At 38.0% G+C, this 14,131-nt stretch overlaps 1 protein-coding gene across 1 annotated transcript in view; it reads right to left on the bottom strand.

Annotated features, from left to right (window-relative positions):
- LOC131682242 (protein dissatisfaction) overlaps nt 1-14,131 on the bottom strand; it is a 52,180-nt gene that overhangs the window by 28,677 nt on the left and 9,372 nt on the right. Inside the window, exon 2 of the mRNA XM_058963599.1 lies at nt 4,483-4,563. Within this exon, the coding sequence (XP_058819582.1) occupies nt 4,483-4,563 (81 nt within the window). The remainder of the gene's footprint in view (nt 1-4,482; nt 4,564-14,131) is intronic.

The raw sequence follows: 14,131 nt of genomic DNA, 5'->3' as shown, positions 1-14,131 counted from the left end.
GAAATTGTGTTGTCTTATTCCCGGGATTCGGGAATCCCGGGAAAAAAAATTTTTTAATTTATTTAGGTTCTGCGAAAGAAATTCTGTAGGAAATATCGGGAAAAATTTGGAGTGCGCAGTGAATGCAGATTGTGCTTTTCCAACTGATTTGCAGATCTTTGGACTATATATCTTTAGGCTCGCTGATATGTTTTCATGATTTTTTAGGTATATAGTCCAAGCCTTACTCAAAATACTACTAAAAATGTTGATATTTTCATGCAAAAATGGATTAATTTGCCGGTTAGTGATGCGCACGATATCTCTGCAACCGATGAGCCGATTGATCAGATTTTTTAACAGTTCTTTTAATAGTTTATTTTAATAGTTAGATCTTGAATGAAAGATCTTGAATGAATGCAATCAAAGTAGTAATTGAAATGGCGGTAATTTCTTAAAAAAAATCAATGAGTGTTTGTTTCAAAACTTGGGATGGTTTGTAGTGATATTATGCTTAACGCAAACGCTATTCAAAATAAGGAATGTTTCTAGAACGTCTGTAGAAATATTTGATCGGTTCATCAAATGCATATTTCGTCTAATTTGTTATACCGCCGAATGTCGCTTTCAACGATGAAGGCAGGATTTTTGAAGGGATAAGATCAAGCAATCCAGATACTCGCCCGTAACAGGAAATCGATGGTAGACTTCATCCATCGCTGCACAGTTCGTCCATCATCTGCTTGATTTTGATTCACACTTAATTCGGAATGATGCTGATCCTACTGTGACAGAAGTAGATTCCATATATCACATTTTCTCATTTGATCGGAAATAACTGCACAATACCCTGAAGCAGCTTAATCTTTTCATTCAAGATTACCAAAGAAGGTGCTTTGCATTAAATTGACCCATCGTATCAGAACAACGAATTCCAATTTTGGACAGTAACTCCAGCAGCCGCGTTTAGTATATCGTCCCAATCGTATCCGTGATTACCAAAATTTAGATACATATAACCAAGAAAAATCAAAAGAAGTCGATGTTGCGTAAACTTATTGATGAGTTATCAAATGATTGAATGATGTGTAGGACGCTAAATCGCCTTTTTCTGACAACTGCTTTTAGGACAGATATATATATATATATATATATATATATATATATATATATATATATATATATATATATATATATATATATATATATATATATATATATATATATATATATATATATATATATATATATATATATATATATATATATATATATATATATATATATATATATATATATATATATATATATATATATATATATATATATATATATATATATATATATATATATATATATATATATATATATATATATATATATATATATATATATATATATATATATATATATATATATATATATATATATATATATATATATATATATATATATATATATATATATATATATATATATATATATGCAATCAAACGGGTTTGAAAACTTTTCAATTTATTCTTTTTTTTAAGAAAATCATTCACGTTTTTATATTTCTTCTTTATTCCCGGGATCCCGGGATTTCCCGGGAAATTTATTATTTATTTCCCGAGTCCCGGGAAGCTGAAAACCGTCGGGAAATGGAAGCTCTAGTCGGGTCCCGGATTGAAGGATGACTTAAGTCGACAGGAAGCTCTGGTAATCATCGTTGCGTTGACATCGATAGCACTCAGAGTTTGACCCATAAGTGGAGCTCTGCTAGCAGCGAGTTTGATTTGCTCAATAGTTAATTCCTTATCTGTGAACACGTTCGCGAATTTTTCCAAAAAAGTGCACATATATCTCGTGATGTGGAAGCTGTGTTACCATTGAAAGTCGGCAGTCCAGATTCCTTGCGCTGCTCGTTCACATATTTCCAGAAACGTTTAGGATGCGACTTGAGATTACGCTGAATATTTTACTGATATCGATAGAAACAGTTTTGACTGGCTCGTTTGTACGCATGGTTGAGACTGACGTAATAGTCTCTGAGTGATATTGTACGATACTTGGTAAACATACGCAGGGCAGCTCTCTTGACTCGTTTGCCATGGAGGGCCGGTTCAACCGCCGCAATGTACTCGTTTGCCATGGAGGGCCGGTTTGTCGATGGTGAACTTTCTTCGGAACGAACATGTCAATAACGTACGCCAGAACGTTGGAAAAAGTTTGGACTGCGGATTCGACATCTTCGAGGTCCAAAATATTTTCCCAATCGATGGTGGAAAAAAGGTCTGCGATACTGCGATGGTCGGCTTTACGGAAATCGTAGGTGACAGAAAGTGGTGTAATATCGAAATCATGCACCACAGTGTTATCAATCGTAGCGATCAATGGAGGATGATGCATCACTGGTTTTACTAGAGGAGAGGGCGCCATCACTATTGATGTGGCGGAAACCTGATTGCTGGTAAAACAAAGATCGAGATGGCGGCTATTTTCATTGGCAATAGAATTGATTTGTAGTAACGTGGCTAAGCTATAGCTGTCAAGTAGCCTCACTGCAGCTGGGTGGAGTACGGAATGGTCCGAATCCGGATAAAGGAATCCGTTGCGGGAAGACTTCCATGAAATGCTAGGAAGATTAAAATCTCCTAGTACCATGATCTCATCAACTGCGTTCGCGTCTTCGAGGATAGTAAAAAGTGAGCTGCAGTGTGCTTCAACATATTCGATATCACGAGCGCGGTCGGGTGGAACATACAACGCACACAAGTATAACTTACGGTCGCCAAGATCGATAATCTAAACATTTTCTTTAATTTCTATCAAAGTAGAACACCCGCATTCAAAATAGCAAAATTTCGAATCGAGTCATTCATTAGTCCCCAATGTCAGTTCGGTTTTTCATCTTGCTCAGTTCAGAAGCTAAAAATGCGCCGCCGCTTTGTCTATTTGCAAAAGCAAAAATTGATTCCTTCTACCTAGTGTGTGAAACGTGAACAAACAATGAGTGACAATGCAAAGCAAGAGTATGTCCCGTTGCGGATAAACTGTGTTGCTGGTGACTTCTCTAAATGTCCGGTAAGACCATCGATTCGTGAAGTGGAGCAATTGTTGAAGGTGAACATGAAACTTAACATAGCAGAAGTTAGTGCCGTGCAATTTCATCATTTGCGTCATATGGTACTGATTTCGTTCACAAACATTAGTCAAGCAGAATCATTCGCTTCGCAGAACAACATGAAACACGCCGTCGAATGTAATGACTTTTTATACAGCATCCCAACGTATATTGATAATGACAGTATTGAAATAAACCTACATGACCTGGCACCACGTACTAGTTCCGCCGCTATCAAACAACTCTGTGTGTGTGGACAATCCATTTCCCACTGTCCGGCAGTGCTTTCATGGAGCAAACTTGTCTGCATCTATGTAATGATATATTTGTTTTCATCGATAGATAGTTTGACCTTAGAAATGAAAGGCGATAGGTCTATAGTACATCCACCGACCCATTTCAGGAATACCTGTTCCTACATGTACATTCTGAGGCCGCCTTCATATACAATAAACCCCGCGCGAATACATCCACGTATCAATTGGATATTTGCAATATATTTGCACTTCCAGAATGAAAAATATTTTTGATTCTGGCACGTATTTACAAAAAGGAAAATATTTATGAAGGTAGACAAACATTGAAAAATGACATGAAACGATCTCACCAGCTCTGAATAAATAAATTCATGAAGTATTTTCCTCCATCCGTGAAATTGTTTCATCAGCTTCTCAGGTCCAGGCGGCGCTAAACGGAACAAATGGGCGTATTTTTTCGCGTCTTGCTTCACATACTTCAATGGAAAAGTTGTGACGACAAATTTGTATGCAAAATCACACTTTTGTCGCGATATTTCAACCAACGACTGCGGACCGGGCAGTAACAAACACCAGCACAACTACGATCGGGCCCAGTACCACTAAACCAACTACCATTACCAACATCGAAGTAACAACGATTACACCAAATGTCTCCAAACCAACAACCAACACCAGCAATAAAGAATCAAATACCGATGAAAAAAGATTTACACAAGAAACAAACAAGAACACCCGACCGTGAGCATCATGAATGCAGTACCGAAACGATAAGACGGACCGAATGACTCTCAAGGTGCGGCAGATAACGCACCTCATTTTTCACCATCAAGGAAGAGGATCTCAACACGCAGAAGCAAACTGCGTCAACAAACCCCTATGGATAGTTGAAAGTTAATTTTAATTTTTACACATTGTAAAAATCTTATAAGACCCACGGCTCAGTTATGCTAACGCATTGAGCCGTGTCAAATAAACAAGAAAACAAAATTAGTCTCCAATGTGTTGCAGAATGATATCAGGCGTTGTTGTAACTCACATATTGAAATTGATGTACTGTAATAATATAAATGCTTGCTCTAATCTAGATCATTAGTCCCATGTTAAAGATAAAAAACCAACTCAATTCCATATGATTCTTACCGTCACAGCTGTAGATGCCGTAATGTTTTCCTGAGCTTCTATCTCCGCATACCTTGCATGGAATGTCGAGTAATCTGTCACCTCAATAATAGAGAAAGAAAAAGATACAGATTAAATGTCACCTTAAAAACATAGTTTATTTCGATTTCATTAAATATGAGCGAAAATAATTAATCAAATCTGAATACGTTTGAACTCCTTCGCACAGACTCATCATCCTTACAAGCACCCCTGAAGTCCTAATCTCTGCTAATTTTGTTCTAAATCCCTTCCTCTCGGTTGGTTTCATTTCAACCGACCGAACCAGAACGAAAAAAAAAATTAAACAAAAATAAAGCACTTTTCGGGTCCAACAACCCCTTTCAATTAAAAAAGTACACATCCGTCAAAGAGGGCTTTTTATGTCGCGTTGAAGAGCGCACCGTTTCCGAGGGATCTTTCTTGACTGCGCTCGAGCTGCCTCTAGTATTGCGACACCCGCCGGGAAAGGGTCTACCATTGCTCGGTTGTTGCGAGTGTAATCCTTTTCCGCTGGCCCATTTTCCCGCCTGCTAATTTTTTCCTCATTATTTTCCTATTTCCCACCGGCACAGTAACACGCGCACCGCTTGGAAAATTTCTCAAGCTGCAAAATAGCAACACTCAGAGCAGGCCGTTTGGCAAAGAGGGTAAAAATGGGAAATGCAGAAAGGCGCTAAAGCGAAAAAGTGACAGAGGATTGTTGATCTTTTACGCTCTTTTACTTTTTGGCGCCGGGGAGTATGATTTTTTAGTTACATTTTATTAATTTGTTGAAGGTCTTTTGTTTTAGTGTGTAGAAATAGTCATTCCATGAGTCGTTCGGTATCCTACAATCTATGCCATCGGATATGGTTACGTTGCACCTATCACTATTATAGCTGTGTCACAATCATTGAGAAGACAAAACATCATTTGTATTTCCGTCATAATAAGAATTTCGTTTTCCTTTTATGCTGAAAAATCCATGCCAAAAAATCTCAAAGTGGTTCCCATGTTTTAGGAAAGCCCCGGCGAAACTTGGCACGCAGCTAATCTGTGAAAAGCCGATTTTAAACAATAAACACTTGAGCTTGTTATTTTTGCCTCGGCTTTACGCCGGTTGAAAATTGTCAGCACGTGTCAAATGTCGTTCGAAATGTTGGTTTAGCTGAAAAATGCTTCCTTCCACAATTTATGGATTTCACCCACTTCAGAGCACAAAATAAAAGAGTTTAATTGGGGAGATTGTATACTAGCCCTTTTTTCAATGTTTGCGCGCGTGCTTAATACTGGTTCGCGGCAGTGATACAATATGCTTTTTTGTATCGAAAATAAACATTTGAAAGCCATTTCAAAACGATTTCAATGGTGTACCAACATCGCAAGATAAATAAAATTTTTGATTAAAATTTGTCGATTTTAACACTTTCGTTCCCCCGGTGCTCTCAGTCAGCAGCATCAGTTGTGTCACGGAAGGGTGAAGGATCCTTATTGAACCAAACAAATTGTTCCTATTTGATTGGAACCTAGTTGTATGCGATTGGTAGGCGGCTGAAGTCACGAACTAAAATCATTGAGTTTCAGCTTTTCGCTCTGGAAAAGTCGAATGTTGGTGTGAATTTGTACGTGTGCGAGTATGAAGATAGACAAGGACAATTTCGTGCGATGACCGTTGTAGAATTCATATACCTACATGACATATCTATGTGTTTCATTACGGGTATCGTGGTTTACACAACCCACAAGCATACACCTGAGTAGTTCGTAAAGGGAAAATCAATATGTGCAGCTATATATTGATAATACATATTGTTGACTGTCCATCGGATTTGATCGTGAATGTAAAAAATACGTACAAGTGATAGATGTATTGTGATTCCCTCTATTAAATCTAATAAATCATCCAAATTGCTATGGAACGCTTGGAAGATTGTTTTTCGCTGAAACTGATATTATGCGGTTAGTACCACATAGAAAATGGGGATGCAGCTAATTGGCAATGGATATGAAATTTATCTTCGTAACCCACCTCTGGAAATACAAAATCACAACAAATTCGTTCTAGTTCTCCCGACTATTAACGTGCAAATGAATTATTTGCGTATGCGCTACAAAAAAGAATTCCTATGTAACGAGCTGCAAAGCAAAAAAACTAGCGCGATAAAATATGTATTTTTTGTTTGCAAATAAGATCTATTATTTAGCATACGAAAATTGATTGACGTTTGTAAGAATTATATACGGCAACTGCCAGGAAATTATCCAAGTAGATTCGAATTTTAGTATCTGGACATAAATTATCCGCTTGCGACCAACCAATTTTTTGAAGTATGTATGTAAACCAACCACATTTGTGCTTTAATATCCTCTTATTTGTTCTTGTTATTTCAATTTCTTATATTTCCCGTAAATTCTGTTTCTTCCTTCATATTCTTTACAGTGTTTATTTGCGCGGAGTACCAGGCCCCCACATTAACAACCTCTTCTAAAAAAAACCCACTGATGGTAAAATGGATGTCGACCAAGAATGACCATCAACGACTCCGACTTCCCATTTAAAATCATACACACTGAACTTGGTCGGGGCGAGTAAATTACGTTACTGGTGACAAGTCTTTTATGAAGTACTATCCCGTCTAAATGCTTGCTTATAAAGTTGAGATCTACGGTGTAATCACCGATCCGAGATTCGCATGCGTGGAAGAAGCACTGAAGCATAGAGTTGGCAGTTTCAAGAACCCCTTGCTCTTGTGAGCGAAGATTTTGAGTGGGAAACGCACTGGATGGGACAGAATGGTGTGTCCTTTACAAACAAATTGTAGATGGGACAAATGTTGTTACGGATGACCTTTGGTGGGATTGTGTTGCGTTTAATTACGTTCTCCTCAACAAGGGTCACCTGCCTGTTCGGTTGTTTATACCTCGCGTCGTGCATTGCAGCTTTGCACTAAATACAAGCCAATAAGCCATTGTGCTGAAAAGTGTGCCTACAGTGGGGAGAGTCCAGATGATCTATTACCAAGTCCCGCGTTCTTACAAAAGGCTTAGGTTCTGCAAAAGTTCTGTAGGAAATATCTTGACCGGCAAGCATTTGAAGTGAGTAGTAAATGCAAATTATGCTTTTTCAACTGATTTGCAGATCAATGACTATATATCTTTAAGCTCACAGATATTTTTTCGTGATTTTTTCAGGTAATTCAAGCCTTATTTAAGCATATTTTCATGCAAAAATGAATAAATGAGCCGATTGATCATATTTTTTAACAGTTTATTTTAATAATTGGATGGAGTATGAAATTAGATAATTAGATCTTGAATGAAAGGGTTTGCCAACACAAATTAGTTATGGAACTGGCGTTACTCTCTTAAAAAATCTTTTGGTGTTTGCATCATAAATTGGGATGGTTTGTAGAGAAATCGTGCTTAACGCAAACGCTATTTAAAATAACGAATGTTTCTAGAACATCTGCAGAAATATTTCGTTGGTTCATCGAATGTATAATTCGTCTATTTTTATATCGGAACTGTAATATCCGTTTTATCGTGAATTTTGCATACAATTTGGCATGCCCAGATATTTAAAATTTTTGGATGCATAAAAAGAAATACAGAACGCTGTATCTGTCCAATATCATGCGCATCCACATTCCTTGAATGTCGCATTTAAGGATGCAGGCAGGATTTTTGAAGAGCCCTAAGATCAAGCAATCCAAGTACTCGCCCGTAACAGGAAATCGACGGTAGACTTTATTCATCGCTGCGCAGTTCGTCCATTATCTGCTTGATTTTGATTCATACTTAATTCGGAATCATGCTGATCCAACTGTAACGGAAATGGATTTCATATATCACGTTTTCTCATTTGATCAGGAATAACTGCACACTACCTTGATTTTTTTTACGTGTTACTGTTATAGTGCGTCTCGGTTCGTTGGATGGTAAAGGGGAAGTGCTAGCAACGCTCTCTGCTTGGTTGAATTGTACGGACCAATCAGCGCTGATAATTACCACTTTCACAAAATACATTATTCTCGTTATTTATAGTAATCGTACATTTTACAGAATCAAATACAATATACGTGCACATATTTCCGATCAGGTGGTGCAAAAATATAACGATTTCGATCAGTACAATGGAAGTTATTCGCATTTGAAAACTGGGAAAATATCTCAGAAGACACTTTGAAACGGGACCCCCATATTGAAACGTTATAGAAGTATTCTACTTCAAAAATTAAAAATCAATGATCGCCGTCGATAATAATCGTTTTCATTATTACCACCTGACATCACGGACCTCATAACTTGATACACCTAAAGACGCTGAATCCCTCTGGATAAAGACTCGCAAACTTTATCTTATTCTTATTATTTATCAGTAAGTGTCATTCCAATCGAGCACGAGACCTGTCAAAAGTCTTCAATCCGAAGAAAATTGCTTCGAATCCTTCTGGAACGAGGACCATTGACAGGTCTCGCGCTCGATCGGAATGACACTGACAGATAAATGGTAAACAAACAATTGACGTGTCGAGTCTTTATCCAGAAGGATTCAGTGTCGTTAGATACACCGAGAGTGATTTTGATCTAGTATTCTCGTTTTCAATTTTATGTGCCCGTTGTCACCCATTGCTGTGCTCGCAACGGTAACCAAAATAAAATCGTCACGTGATTGCTACACATTCGCGTGGAAGAAATTTTATTGAAACTTTGTGAACAATTTTCTCTGCGTTAAACGTTTGTCGGCTTTGTTGGCAGCAGAGAAATGCTGTGAAGTTTTCGGTTTCTAGTGTTTTGGCGTCGTTAGTATTAACATGGAGAAGCTACAAGATAAAATATTGAAGGCAATTGAAAAAACAACGGATTAAAGCATAAGTGCATAGTTAGCCGTGGGTGCAATTACATGTACCAGGGGAAGTTAGTTCATGGTAATTCCATTCGACACGTTAGAGCATTGCATGCAGATAAGTTGGAGCTTTTGGAAATTCCTCCGGCAGCAGCTAAAACGAAAATAGAACCAAAAATGGACCCAAAACGCGACTTTTTTTTGAAAAGGCTGGATGTCGTTTACCAGGTAAGGTTTTTCTTATGTAAAAAGGGCTGAAAAATTGATTGCTAGTATTTACAACGACCGCACGGTACGCTTTCATACCCGTTTTGCCCCAATTCTCCTTTTCGTCTGAGTTTATTTTCAAAACTGAATATATAACTCGAAAGAAAGTTGGAAACGGCTGACACAAATTGATATTTCTTATGTAAAAAAGTCCAGAAAATCCATTGAAGATATTTAGAATCATCTCACGAAACGTATACACCCATTTTACCCCAATTCTCCGCAAAACTAAAGTTTGAAGTTAATCCTGGCTTTATATTTCGGTAAAAGGCTATATGCGGCTGATCAAAAGTGATGATTCTTATGTATAAAAATCCAGGTTATCGTTTGAATATAGTTAGACTGGTCGCCCGAAACGTATGTACCCGTTTTACCCCAATTCTTCCCATAACTCAAGTATAAAGTCAAACCAGGCTCTACATTTCAGAAAGAGGCTGAATGCGGTTGATCAAAAGTAGTATTTCTAATGCAAAAAATTCTGGGAAATCGATTGAAGATAGTTAGAATGGCCGCACGAAACATGTGTACCCGTTTTACCTCAAATCTTCCCATATCTCAAGTGGAAAGTTAAACCTGACTGTGCTTCTCGAAAAGGGGCTGAAGGTGGCTGATGAAAAGTAGTAATTCTTATATAGAAAAATCCGGGTAATCGGTTGAAGATAGTTGGAACGGTCGCACGAAACGTTTGTATCCGTTTTACCCCAATTATTTACATAATACAAGCTTGGTGATACACCTTACTCAATATTTCAGAAAGAAGCAGAAAGCGGTTAATCAAAACTAATTTTTTATGCCAAATAATCCAGGAAATTGATTGAAGGTAGTTCAAATGACCGGACAAAACACGTGTATCCGTTTTACCCCAACTTCTTCCCATAGCTCAAGTGTGAGGTTAAACCTGGCTGTACTTCTCGGAAAGAGGCTGAATGCGGCTGATGAAAAATAGTAATTCTTGTGTACAAAACTCCGGCCAATCGATTCGAGATAGTTATAATAACCGCACGAAACGTGTATATCCGTTTTACCCCAATTCTTCCCATAGCTCAAGTGTGAGGTTGAACCTAGCTCTGCTTCTCCGAATGAAGCTGAATGCGGCTGATGAAACGTACATGTAATTCCTATGCAAAAATTTTCGGGAAATCGAATGAAAATAGAATGACCGTACGAAACGTGTATACCTGTTTTACCCCAATTCTTCACATAATGTATGTGTGAAGTTATACCTTACTCATTATTTCAGCAAGAGGCTGTAAGCGGCTCACCAAAGTAGTTTCTCTTGTGTAAATCAGCTTCGGGAATCGATTGAAGATACTTGGAATGACCGCACGAAACGTGTTGACCCGTTTTACCCCAATTCTGTCCCTTACACTTGTGTGTGATTATACTTACCCAACATTTCAGAAACAGGCTGAAATCGGTTGATAATAAGTAATTTTTTATGTTAAATACTTCAGGGAATCAATTGAAGGTAGCTAGAATATCCGCACGAAACATGTTTACCCGTTTTACCCTAAGTTCCTCTGATAACTCAAATATGAAGTTAAACCTGGCTGTACTTCTCCGAAAGAGGCTGACTGCAACTGGTGAAAAATAGTAATTCTTATGAACAAAAAAATCGCGTTCAGCCTGTTTTTGAAATGATGAGTAAGGTATAACTTCACACATACATTACGTGAAGAATTGGGGTAAAACGGGTATACACGTTTCGTGCGGTCATATTAGCTATCTCCAATCGATTCCCCGGAATTTTGTACCTAAGAATAACTACTTTTCATCAGTCGCATTCAGTCTATTCCCGAGAGGTACAGCCAGGTTTAACTTCACATGTGAGCTATAGGAGAAATTTGGGGTAAAACGGGTACACATATTTTGTCCAGTCATTCGAACTATCTTCAATCAATTCCCTGGACTATTTAACATAAAAAAGTTATGCAATAAAAATTGGACTAAACCGTTTTGCGCGTTAAGGGCACAAGACCTAATTTTAATTAAGTTTTGTATTTTTTGTGTTTCGAATTCATCTCGTCAGTAACTAACACCATCTGGGTGTCTAGTTAGACGATGTATCTGAACTAGTACCCAAATTAGCACTAGTTAGACACAAAAAAAAATTCCAAACAGTTCACACGACATATGTGAACGCCTAAAGCCACATGTCCCGAGTGATGTCCCGGGAAGCAAATATAGCTCTGGTTTGCTGACGAGAAAGCGAAGACGAACTCTTGTCTTTTGGTTCTAGAAACCAAACGCCTGGTATTATGCAATAAAAATTGGACTAAACCGTTTTGCGCGTTAAGGGCACAAGACCTAATTTTAATTAAGTTTTGTATTTTTTGTGTTTCGAATTCATCTCGTCAGTAACTAGCACCATCTGGGTGTCTAGTTAGACGATGTATGTGAACTAGTACCCAAATTAGCACTAGTTAGACACAAAAAAAAATTCCAAACAGTTCACACGACATATGTGAACGCCTAAAGCCACATGTCCCGAGTGATGTCCCGGAAAGCAAATATAGCTCTGGTTTGCTGACGAGAAAGCGAAGACGAACTCTGGTCTTTTGGTTCTAGAAACCAAACGCCTGGTATTATGCAATAAAAATTGGACTAAACCGTTTTGCGCGTTAAGGGCACAAGACCTAATTTTAATTAAGTTTTGTATTTTTTGTGTTTCGAATTCATCTCGTCAGTAACTAGCACCATCTGGGTGTCTAGTTAGACGATGTATCTGAACTAGTACCCAAATTAGCACTAGTTAGACACAAAAAAAAATTCCAAACAGTTCACACGACATATGTGAACGCCTAAAGCCACATGTCCCGAGTGATGTCCGGGGAAGCAAATATAGCTCTGGTTTGCTGACGAGAAAGCGAAGACGAACTCTTGTCTTTTGGTTCAAGAAACCAAACGCCTGGTATTATGCAATAAAAATTGGACTAAACTGTTTTGCGCGTTAAGGGAACAAGACCTAATTTTAATTAAGTTTTGTATTTTTTGTGTTTCGAATTCATCTCGTCAGTAACTAGCACCATCTGGGTGTCTAGTTAGACGATGTATCTGAACTAGTACCCAAATTAGCACTAGTTAGACACAAAAAATTCCAAACAGTTCACACGACATATGTGAACGCCTAAAGCCACATGTCCCGAGTGAGGTCCCGGGAAGCAAATTTAGCTCTGGTTTGCTGACGAGAAAGCGAAGACGAACTCTTGTCTTTTGGTTCAAGAAACCAAACGCCTGGTATTATGCAATAAAAATTGGACTAAACCGTTTTGCGCGTTAAGGGCACAAGACCTAATTTTAATTAAGTTTTTTTTTGTGTCTAACTAGTGCTAATTTGGGTACTAGTTCAGATACATCGTCTAACTAGACACCCAGATGGTGCTAGTTACTGACGAGATGAATTAGAAACACAAAAAATACAAAACTTAATTAAAATTAGGTCTTGTGCCCTTAACGCGCAAAACGGTTTAGTCCAATTTTTATTGCATAATGCCAGGCGTTTTGTTTCTTGAACCAAAAGACAAGAGTTCGTCTTCGCTTTCTCGTCAGCAAACCAGAGCTATATTTGCTTCCCGGGACCTCACTCGGGACATGTGGCTTTAGGCGTTCACATATGTCGTGTGAACTGTTTGGAATTTTTTTTGTGTCTAACTAGTGCTAATTTGGGTACTAGTTCAGATACATCGTCTAACTAGACACCCAGATGGTGCTAGTTACTGACGAGATGAATTCGAAACACGAAAAATACAAAACTTAAATAAAAAAGTTATTTTTAATCAGCCGGTTTCAGCCTGTTTCGGAAATAACGAGTAAGACATTACTTCACACATACATTATGTGAATAATTGGGGTAAAACGGATACAAACGTTTCGTGCGGCCATTCCAACTATCTTCAACCGATTCCCCGGATTTTTCTATATAAGAATTACTACTTTTTATCAGCCACCTTCAGCCTCTTTTCGAGAAGCACAGTCAGGTTTAACCTCACACTTGAGCTATGGGAAGAAGTTGGGGTAAAACGGATACACGTGTTTTGTCCGGTCATTTGAACTACCTTCAATCGATTTCCTGGATTATTTGGCATAAAAAAATTAGTTTTGATTAACCGCTTTCTGCTTCTTTCTGAAATATTGAGTAAGGTGTATCACCAAGCTTGTATTATGTAAATAATTGGGGTAAAGCGGGTACAAACGTTTCGTGCGGCCATTCCAACTATCTTCAACCGATTACCCGGATTTTTCTATATAAGAATTACTACTTTTCATCAGCCACCTTCAGCCTCTTTTCGAGAAGCACAGTCAGGTTTAACTTTCCACTTGAGATATGGGAAGATTTGGGGTAAAACGGGTACACATGTTTCGTGCGGCCATTCTAACTATCTTCAATCGATTTCCCAGAATTTTTTGCATTAGAAATACTACTTTTGATCAACCGCATTCAGCCTCTTTCTGAAATGTAAGGCCTGGTTTGACTTTATACTTGAGTTATGGGAAGAATTGGGGTAAAACGGGTACATACGTTTCGGGCGACCAGTC

Source organism: Topomyia yanbarensis, chromosome 2 (assembly GCF_030247195.1).
Source record: "Topomyia yanbarensis strain Yona2022 chromosome 2, ASM3024719v1, whole genome shotgun sequence".
Taxonomy (NCBI): domain Eukaryota; kingdom Metazoa; phylum Arthropoda; class Insecta; order Diptera; family Culicidae; genus Topomyia; species Topomyia yanbarensis.
The sequence above is the reverse complement of the archived record's forward strand: the minus strand, read 5'-3'. Positions and strand labels throughout refer to the sequence as shown.